The 10,814-nt window shown below is 33.8% G+C and overlaps 2 protein-coding genes across 2 annotated transcripts; one reads left to right on the top strand and one right to left on the bottom strand.

Annotated features, from left to right (window-relative positions):
* Positions 1 to 561: 561 nt before the first annotated feature.
* Positions 562 to 3,051, bottom strand: LOC129318463 (bifunctional bis(5'-adenosyl)-triphosphatase/adenylylsulfatase FHIT-like). The gene is made up of 5 exons (XM_054963236.1): positions 2,922 to 3,051; positions 2,717 to 2,827; positions 1,886 to 2,032; positions 1,130 to 1,228; positions 562 to 1,031 (listed from the first exon to the last, which is right to left on the bottom strand). Exons 1-5 carry the CDS (start codon positions 3,036 to 3,038, stop codon positions 915 to 917), a joined length of 591 nt encoding a protein of 196 aa, XP_054819211.1. The 5' UTR covers positions 3,039 to 3,051; the 3' UTR covers positions 562 to 914.
* Positions 3,052 to 6,594: 3,543 nt separating this feature from the next.
* LOC129318338 (50S ribosomal protein L17, chloroplastic) lies at positions 6,595 to 9,865 on the top strand. The gene is given in 5 exon segments (XM_054963064.1): positions 6,595 to 7,110; positions 9,447 to 9,482; positions 9,484 to 9,589; positions 9,591 to 9,671; positions 9,673 to 9,865. Coding segments are annotated over 5 exon segments (678 nt in total). The 5' UTR covers positions 6,595 to 6,715; the 3' UTR covers positions 9,733 to 9,865.
* Positions 9,866 to 10,814: the final 949 nt, after the last annotated feature.

The following is a 10,814-nucleotide window of genomic DNA, read 5'->3' as shown; positions in this document are numbered from 1 at the left end:
ACAAGTCTAAAATCTAGTTATAATAGAAGATTGGGAAGCCATTCTTAACATTGTTGCACTATGACTATCAAATATCAATAGATTCACAATCAAGCATTAGTTAAACAATTTGCCTCGGCAAACTATTGTCCTCATATTTTCCATTAAAATAATTAAATTTTTATAGGACCGTTCACTTGTTGAAAAGAAATTAATTAAAAAATAAGAATAAAAATAAATTAAATTATTTAATCCCTTACATTCAATATGAAAAAACTCAATACCACATATTTTAAATGTAAAAATTATCACTCACTGCAAACCTAAAAAAATCATGACTTAAAATTTCATAAATTAAATTAATCATTCCCATTGTAAATATAATTTATTTATCTCTTCTCCACATCTTAATTATTATATTTTTATTTTTTTTACTAAATTCCATTTCAACAAGCAATCAAGACCATAATCTCCTCTGTTTTTCCCCCCTAAAACATCTTGAGCACTCAATTTAGCAGGGATAGCTATTTGAGGATCACAACAAATAAAACATTTCACCATGTTAACCTGAGGACAAGAAAATTGTTCATAATCCAGACGCTATTCATTATAAAGTGTCCCCATGAGCCTAGAAATACACAACACCAATGTGCAACAGAAAAACAAACTCGAGGAATACATGCAGAAATGAAAAACATGTTTATTTATGACTCTTCAATAATGCCAAGCAACTCCAGGCTATAAATAAAAATAGGGGCAATTCCAAACTCGAGTTCTTTCGAGCTTGAGAGTAATTGTTAATTATAAAATGATCCAAGAGGATTTGAAATCGCGAAGTTGTGATGAAGATCCAGTGCAGCTTCCAAAGCGAAGAGTTAAGTTCTTGTGTTGCTACAAGGTGGTAGTCATGAAATTGTCCAAACGCATCGAAAATATTACAAGAAAAGTTTTCTGTATTCTTCTGCCTCTCGAGCCATCTCCTCGAGGCTCCTGTCTTTCCTCTCCTTATCCAAGTCAAGCTTTTGCTTCAATTCCTTCTCCTTCTGATCCAGCTGCGCCATTGACAAACAGCCAACAACCAACGAGTATTAAATCAATCGGGTCAATATCAACAGCATTGACTTCACCGAAATGAAAATTTCTATCCTACCGCATCATAGATCTCATCATTCTTCTCAAAATCACCACTTATTCTCGGGACGACGTGAATATGAACATGAGGAACAGTCTGCCCAGCTTGAGGGCCATCCTATGCACAGAAAGGTAATTTACTTAGTTTTGTGACATCCAAGAAGCAATACATGCAGCCAGGCAGGCAACATAGTCAATGCAGATAAGGAAAACACTGAATATTGCACAGCGGTCAAAAACCACAAAGCTGAACTCCCCTCATTTACACAATTAAGACGGTAGCTTTGTCCAAGTCTTAGCTCACGAATCAACCAAAACAATGTGCATAACATCAAATGACAGAGAAAGCAGCCACTTTCAAATTTCACCTTAGAAGTTTAGTTACAAAACATTAGACAAGCTGTGTTACAACTCACAACAACAACAACAAGCCTTCTCCCACTAGACGGAGAAGCTGTGTTACAAACAGACAAAAGGTAAATGTAACAGTAACAATTATGCAGTCAAAATATATAGCGAACAAGAGCTGACAAAAAAAAATATTTGTTCAAGTAATCATATCTATCATGAAAAAATTTGTAGAAATGAAATGAAAAGATAATCAAATCAGTCATAGATATAGTACAATTAATTTGGGATTATAGGCTTATAAGAAAGGCGTACAGCCAGGACCAGCAACATCTTCCAGAAATAATATATATACATACATACAGGTGTAAATATTTAAAGGAACAAAGCAGATTGAAAAACTATGAGCACCCTCCTACTGTCTTACTTGGATGGCGAATGTAAGTGAAGACGCCTTGTGGTAATTCTCAAGCTGCCCACCAACTTTTTGTGCCATAAGCCATAAATCAGAAGTCTCTTCAGCAGTGAGATCAACAAATCTCTTCACTTCCCGCTTTGGACAAATAAGCACATGTGAAAACTGCTAAGTCAATCAAATTAACTAGATGAAGCTTATTTTTACAAATCTTATTCTTAATGCTTGAGGTTTTTAAGTCAGGAACAGTGTGAAATCAGCATATGCCAAGTCTAGTCATTCCACCAGCATCTTCAAACAGATGTTGGCAGGCATGGGGGGAAATGTTATGTTATATAGCTATTCCCAAATAAACAAGCCAAATGCCCAACCAAACATGCTTTCCCTGATGGAATACTCAATTAATTACATGGCTCGCGTGTAAAATATCAACACTGTCATAAGGTGAATGAATACGCGAAGATTGCCCTAGAGTCAATGATTAATTGCCGATTGCCGTGAGCTCACTGTGTTCCAAACCAATGAGTCTTCATCTATCTATCTATAATTTTATAACGCATCTGTATATAAGTATTGATGTCCTACATAACGCAAAACAGGTAAGTTATACGACTAAAAAATGCAATAATTATCCCAAACCAGCACAGTATTGCTGATATTCATAAAAGGATATGACCTGAAAAAAGACGATGAAAATTAATCAACAAAGATTCTCTTTTCAGATATGGGAACGCAAAAACTTGGGAAACAGTATCGCAAAGAAGACAACTTGTAAGCCCCTTTTACTGGATTCACTGCTCTTCGAACGAGAGAGGAAAAACAGGCGGACAGGACTACGAACATACCAGGAAGAAGAGGACGAAGATTGACCATAGCATAAGAGAGATGGGTGGAATAGAAAACTTCACTCTGGTGTATCTTGTAAGGCCCAAACGTGTAGTATTCCGCAGTCATCTGCGAAACGCGTCGAATAAAAGCCGAAATTTGAGATGAAAGCCACAGGAGTGAGCAATTTTACGGTCGAAATCTGGAAGCGCTTTGAACTTACCCTGACGCTGGACGAGAAGATTGGTCGAGCTTTAACTGGTGCTGAAGAACGTCGAAGACGCCAGTGATGATTGAGAGCAAGCGAGGGCACTAGGCGCAGCAACAGCTGCTTTACCATTTTCCCCTTTAAAAGGTTGTATGAACAAGTAACAAATATCTAAGTGTTTAAAAAGGTGTTGAGAATTAATTAATAAAAAAAAAATTAAATTCTTAGTATAATTTATTTAGACATAAAAGATATATAAAACTTTATAGAATAAGTATTTTTAATTTTTTATTAAATATAAAAAGATTACAAATTTAAATTGAAAATAGGAACTAATTGTTAAAACTAAAAAAGTTACAAGTGTAGAATGTGAGTCTTTGTTGAGTATTAATTATCTTTTTTTTTTCATTTTTATATTTTATTTATATTGTCAAAGTGATAGTAGCTTTTTTTTAAGACTTAAAACATTTTGTTGAAGAATTAGAGATCCCACGAAACTCATGGCATAGTTTTTACTCAATGTTTTTTATTTTTTATAATCAATTGTCTCACTGAAATACTTGAGCACGATGATACTGCTTCCATGATTTTGAGATCACTTGAGATCGTTTCTTTACGTATCAACAGTATAATGTTTGCAATTGGAGAAATTTTAACATGTTCATCCTATTGTGGCCTTTTATTAAGTTCAGGGCCAGTCATTTTATTTAAATTAAGCTTGATTTTTCAATTACTCAACCCAAATAACTTTATAACCCTGAGTGACATTTCATATTTTAACTCAAACAAGTTGAAATGACCCCCCTCTTTTTATAATGCATTTTTATTTATTTTGGACTAGGTTATGACCAATAAAAAACTTAAGAATCGTATTTTAAAAAATAAAAATAAATAAACAAATTTTTTTATTGCACAAGTATCTTATTCACGACACAATAAAATATGAAATATGAGGGCATCCATCTGCAAAAATTTGACCTGGTTTGACACTTCTACTTGTATGCGTTGCAACATACACACTGTATAATGACTTATATATAGACTTGTGCATCCATATCATTTTGCATTTGCCTTTTTTTCCCTTCCCAACTTTTGCTTTTGCCCATTTCATTCGGATTGTGAGCACTGTGGTTAAGTAATAAATGGAGATAGCAGTTCAATTATCTTTGATGAACGTGTGCGGGGTTTGATCTGGAGAATGGGCCCAAAAGTCCGATCCTTTTACATGGAGGGCCTTGCATAATTCTCTAGCCACAAGAGAAAACCTGTATCGCAGAAAATGTGCGCCGAATCCACTTTGCCCTGTCCACGAGGAAGAAGCGGAGACCACCGAGCGCCTCTTCCTTCGTTCGTTGCTCATGGACCCAGGTACAGGTAACTTGCCCTTAAGTTTGTTTATCACTTCTCTGGATACCATTAATTTGGGTCTTTGGCTAGAAAGTGTGCTTTTGCCTGACAAGCCTAATATGAATTATATGAAAGCCTACATCCTTGCAATCTGCGGGTACAGTTGGAAGTCACATTGTAAAAAGGTGTTTGAACATGTAGACCCCAACCCTGTGCAAGTTATTGACAAGGTTAATTGCTCCACGAGGGATTTTCGGGATGCCCACTCCTTTTATGAAGCAGAGGGTTTAAATAAATCAATAGACGTTGTTACCAAGTGGAAGAAGCTTGCGGATGGGATAGTCAAAATTAATTGTGATGGGGCATTTTGTGGGCAAGCTGGGAAAGCTGGTTTTGGCCTTGTAAGTAGGAATTCTAAGGGCTATTTTCTCAAGGGTCGGACCAAAAAAAAAACAAAAAAGAACTCTGATTCTTCATTTCTTATAGAACCTTTGGCTCTTCAAAAAGGAATTTGCTTAGTTGATGAACAGCTGTACGAAGATGTAGTTATTGAAACAGATTGTAGTGAGTCGTTTAAAGCGGTGTGTTCACAGGATTATACCCATTGCCTTTGGCAATATCATGGTGTTATGGATGATGTCTTTGACATGTTGATGGCTCGAAGAATGATCCCTTTCTCTCTTGCTCCCAGTTTAGGTAAAGTTGTCGTCGACCATCTAGCTCCTTTGGCTTCGAGGGAGATGGGACCCAATGGTCTGGTTTCAACACCCCCATCTCCTCTAGTACCTATCACTCTCCAAGAAGCAAATGTTGATGGCATTTATTGTGATGACAAACTCTTTGCATAGGCAAACAGAAAAGGCATTGATTAATGATTTGTTTCCTTTTTGTAATTTTTCAACCTGTAATTGTCATCATTTATGCCTTTTATTTCGTTTGTTGTACTTGGACTTCTTTGCTTCTGCTTAATGAACTTCTCTTTGCTGGTGATTAAAAAAAAAAAAAAAAGAAGTAATAAGTGGGACAATGAACTCAATACAAATATATTTAAGTTGGAATAACATTCAAACTGAGACGCAGCCCAGCTTTACCCAGTTAGCTTTAACATATATTTATCAAAATTATCATCAAAGACACTTTCTTTCAAAATAATAAAAGAGAGGCAGCAAAAAAACCTTCTAAAAGGCTGACATGAAAGAGAGAGAGTTCACTCATTTCTTCATTGTGATGCTCAATGAGTTGTTTTAAATTATTCATTGGTTAAATTCTCAGAGCAATTTCTTTATAAAAAAAAAAAGAATTCATGGGATTATCTCTAAACTATAAGTTTAAAAATATTTAAAACTTTAAATTCATTTTTAATGCAGTGTCCTCTTTTAATTTTTGAAAATGATTTAATGTCACCCTTATGAATAACAAGTGTTACTTTTAACCATTAATTGATAAAAAATTATAAAAAAAGACTTTAAAAATTATAAAAAAATTACAAATAAGTAGTACTCATTTGTAGGTTGCACATAATCGGGTAACAGTGTGACCCAACATGCCATTTGAGCTAGCCTGACGTGAGTGTTTGAGCCAGGTTTGACCCGATTGGCCCCAAACAATTTTTACAAGTATTTTCTTTAAAAAATTTAAAAAAGTTTTCTTAAAAAAATATTATTATTACCATTTAAAAAATATTTTTTAAAAAAACTAATACGAAAATCAAAAGTAATTTTTTTAAAAAAGTACATATTACCAACAACTGTCAATTATTTTAACAAAATATTAAGTCAAAAATAAATTTTAACTTTTAAAAGAAATTTAAAAATTGCAATGATAAGAAATGCCCAAAAGTTCATAAAAATAGTATAGTCTATGAAAACTTTCAACAACGAATAATACCATAAAATAAATATTATTAAAAAACTTAAAACAAAAAAGGCACATGTTCAAGTCGAGCAAGGTTTGACTCTTACCTGGAGCCCAATTAGATGCTTGGATCGAATGTCAGAATATTTTGAGTGGGGCCTGATTGATTGGGTATTTGCACTATAGAAATTAAATTTTATAATTTTTGAAGTATATTTTATAATTTATAATTAATTAACAATCAACATTAAATGTCATTAATGATATAGGCAATATTGTAATATTTTTAAAAGTTAAAGAAAAAGTTTTTAAAAAAACGAATTTAGGATTGTAAGACACTCAAAAACATATAATTGTCCTAACTCCAAAAACTAAAACATAGAAACTGTCCAACATCCAGCCCAGCCCAATATGCTCATCTCAAACAGCATCAACGTTCAGGAATCATGAAATGGGTCTAAAACTCGGTTATAGGGATAAAGTCCGAGCTGTATCTCTAACCGGGAAAAAATAAAAAAGGTGAGAGTCTCTCAAGTTTCTCTGACACTGCTCTATCCAGTCGGATAAAATATAGGTTCCTTACGGTCGAGCTGCTCTGCTCTTGGACAATGGCGTCCTTCTGCAACGCCGTTATGGCTACCAGTAGCGACAGCAGATGGAGTATGGCGTCACTCCGATCAGCTTTACCTTCCGTTCCTCCTCCCTCTTCCTCCGCCTCGCGGTGCTTCCCTCTCTCTGTAACGTTCCCCTCATCGTCATCTGGGTCATACGGGCGACGAATTTCTCAGGTCAAATCCAAATCGTCCCTCGGATCTTTCAATGGGCTTTCTCCTCAAAACCCTTTGTTATTTTCGGGTGCGACCTCAGGCAGGAGAAATCAATTTATCTTAGCTTTGTTGTTTATTTATGGCCAGTTTTATGTGCATCGCCATGATTCTGATCCATTTATCCTGGTTTGTTCCTGGGTTGCCTATATTTCCGCTATGTTTATGCAAATGTTATTGTAATGGTTTGTCTAATTTATGCCTAGTAGTAGTTTTCATGTGTCGTGGTTTCATTGTGGCAGCTTGCTATAATTCGTGGACATCTATTCTATTTTTTTTCCTTTCGCCTTTTCTTTCTTAAAATAAAATGGGTGAAGTTGTTGACTGACCCACTAGGCTTGACTTGTATGCTAGAAAAAGCAATATTTTCCCTTTCTTTTCTCCTAAAAGAATGGCGGTGTGTGCATACGTTAATCTTGTTTCTTTCTGTCTGTTATGCTTAGGATTTCAGTTTATTGTGCCGTATTAGTTGAATCTGCCGTCTAGAAATTGCTACTTGAATATTATAATTTGGATGTTTTTTGGCAGATTGCTTTCCATTGATGTCGTTTATAATTGGAAGAGTTCAAGTCTATATGATGTGGATTCTTTGAATTGTAATCATTTCAAACAATTTTTTCTGGTGTAGTCTATGGTCGCCATGCCATGACCTTTTATCCTGAGTCAGCATAATTATCAAATTATTGACTTTAACAACTTAAGAGCCTGGATTGTGCTCATTAGTAGAGATTATTGCTGATACTTTCTAATTTAGATCGGCTATTTGATTCTCTCATGACTTGAGCTCTTGTTGTTGTTGACGTAACATGTGAAGGGGCTGAAAAGTTTTGGTCCTATACCTCCTGTTATGTTAATGGAAGAAAATGATGGGGGCTAGTGTTTTTGTTGATATTCTATGGTATCACTCTCGTATTTAGACAAGTAGTCTCTTACTCCAATGCATTAGGTGTACAACAATTTCTCACTGCAGAGGTTATTTAGTTGTTATATTTGTATGTGAGTTGAATATCAGTTTCAGGGGGGGAAACCTATCGCATGGACTTCTGGTTTGAATGCTTCAATCAGAAGCTTTGTTGGTTGTTTGCTTTGTGGTTGATGTGGTAGAAAATTGGATACTAGAATCTATACGATATGGCTGCTTTAATTATAGCAGTTTCAACCACATCACTTTGTTAGTTGACCCCGAGTCCGACTTTAGCATAATAACCAAAACATTAAAGTCAGTATGGAGATTGAAGCCTTGATTGCGCTCACTGCCTATAGATTAGCGGTTATACTGTTGAAAGCAGAACTGCAAGTGTTCTGAACTTTTTCCCCTGCATCCGTTGAAATTTATGATAGCTCTCCAGTAGTTAGACTAATAATTTTTTAGCAGTGAGATTGGAGGTGCAACATCTTCTCATGTGAGATGATGTTAAGGTCGTACACGTGCCTATTGGAATTAGATGCTTATTTAAAGTTGTGGAATTATGATTTAGGAACAACAACAAAAAGCCTTATCCCACTAGGTGGGTTGACTACATGGATTATATGACGCTATTGTGCTCTATCATTTATTAAGTTTTTAGAAATATTGTTAATTAAGAGGTCTCGACTTTCAAAAGTGTTCTCTTTAGCCTACCTCTATCTTTCTTGACAGGACAAGACTCAAAGTTGTTGATTTTACTCTTTTTACAAGTGCCTCCCGTGGCCTTCTTTGTTCAAGTCCAAACCACTTTAAATGATTTTCTACTATTTTTCCTTTAATGGGTGTGACGCCTACTTTTCTCTTGTACTCTCATTTCTGATTTGTCTTTACATATATGCCCGCACATCCATCTCAACATTCTCATAACAGCTACTCCAACTTTATATTCTTGCTATTTCATTAAAGCCTGACATTCACTACCATATAATATTATTGATCTTATGGCAGTTCGATAAAACTTCTTTTTAAGTTTATTTCTAATTCAAGAACTTCAAAATATGATTTAGGAACTGCTGACCAAAATATTTCAATTAAAGAACTTCAACCAATAGAGGTTGTTCATCTATTATTTATGAAGTTTGTGTTTGAAAATTGTTCGCCATTCTTTTGGCTAATTTCCTTCAGGATTTTGGCTTTAAGAGCTTCCAAACTGTGGCTGTGATTGAAATTGTAAACAAAGAAATGACTGGGAACAAAAATAAGCAAATAAATAAAAGCTTGTGTGACATTATTAATGTGTGTGATAATAGTAATGCTTTTTCAATGGAAAGTTAAGAATGGAGGAGCTTCCATTATTTTACTATCTCATTCTTTTGTAACTCGATGATTTGAAGGCATCGGCAAGATGAGCACCCTAAATCCATTGGGAGAGCATACTCACAATCATCGCTTGGAGTTAGTAAAGAGATGATTTAAACCCCCCCCCCCCCCCAATGGATTTCATGTATAGATCACTTTGCTGATTATTTGAATGCCACATACTCTGAGTAATGGATTGAGTTTTAAAGGTGTTTATTATCCTAATTGTTAGATAAAATAATCTGATAGGATTAATCACCTCATGTCATATGGCCGCATCAGACCACCAGAGCAAGAGCCAGGCAATTAGGAAGTATGTTGATAAGATGATTACATTAGCAAAAGACGGTTCTCTTCATAAGAGGAGACAAGCCCTTGGCTTTATCTATGAGAAAACAGATTGTTCATGCTTTATTTGCAGAAGTTCAGGACCGATATGGCGAAAGAAATGGAGGCTACACAAGAATCATCAGAAACCCTGCCAAGGCGGGGGTGATAATGACCTATGGCTTACATTGAACTTGTTTGCCTCTGATTTGACAGTGGATTCTTGCGAAAATTTTTTGTAATGTTCACTTATGTTATATCTTGCTGCCTAAGTTTGTATTTTTCTTGTATCCCTCCCTGCCAGAACAATTTATCTCTGCTCTTATTTTTTATTCTCTGCATATTGAAAATCTTGATTCTAAGATACTTTAATTTTATTTTTAATTATGTTAAAAAATTTTAACTTAAAATTTAATTTGCCCTTATAATCTAATTTTATATTCTTTCACACCTCAATTTAAGAAACTTTAACTAATTATGACAATACTTAAATAAAAAATTTAGAAAGTGTTTAAATTAAAACAAAATAAATATGAATATATTGAGTAATTTATTTTTGATTTTATATTTCATCCCTATTTCATTAATTTTTTTACATATATGTTTGAAACATTATTTTAGAAAAAATATGTATTTATATTTTTAAAAAAATTACTAATAAAATTTTGGTAATTAATTAAAAATTTTAAAATATGAATAAAATTTAAAAAAATATATATATTACTCCATCCCATCCGTTAAAATGTAAGATATTTTAATTGAATATCACTTTCAATAAAGCAATTAATTAGTTTTAAACTAACCCTTTATTTTCAATACTTACTCTTGTTAAATACCCTATAATAAATATAAATCATTCATCAATATAGGCATTTTTGAAACAAAATAATGATTATACCTTAAAAATTAAAAATGCCTTATATTTTTTTTACATCCAACTTCTCAAAAAATACTTTACATTTTTAAATGGAGGCAATATTTTTTTTGGATATTTTAAATGATTTTTAGATAATATCTTAAAGGAGTATCTTCACCTAATATATATGATTTAAAGATTAACTAATAGTTAAATGGATGAAATATAATTTTTGTAAATAGGATGGATGTTTGCATTTTAAAAACTATTGATTCTAATGGAAGTTAATATATGCTTTAAAAATATGAGGGAGGTATATATAATTTTGGCAAACTAGTAGCTAGAAGGAGGTTGACATGTTTTACTCAAAATTAAAGGCTAATGTAAAGCAAAACACATTTACGTCACAGTGTGTGTGTGTGTAACTCAACTAG

The sequence above is a fragment of the Prosopis cineraria genome, unplaced genomic scaffold, assembly GCF_029017545.1.
Source record: "Prosopis cineraria cultivar Desert tree isolate PC_DT_omini unplaced genomic scaffold, ASM2901754v1 PC8, whole genome shotgun sequence".
NCBI classification, from domain to species: domain Eukaryota; kingdom Viridiplantae; phylum Streptophyta; class Magnoliopsida; order Fabales; family Fabaceae; genus Prosopis; species Prosopis cineraria.
This window is presented reverse-complemented; position numbering and strand designations above follow the sequence as displayed.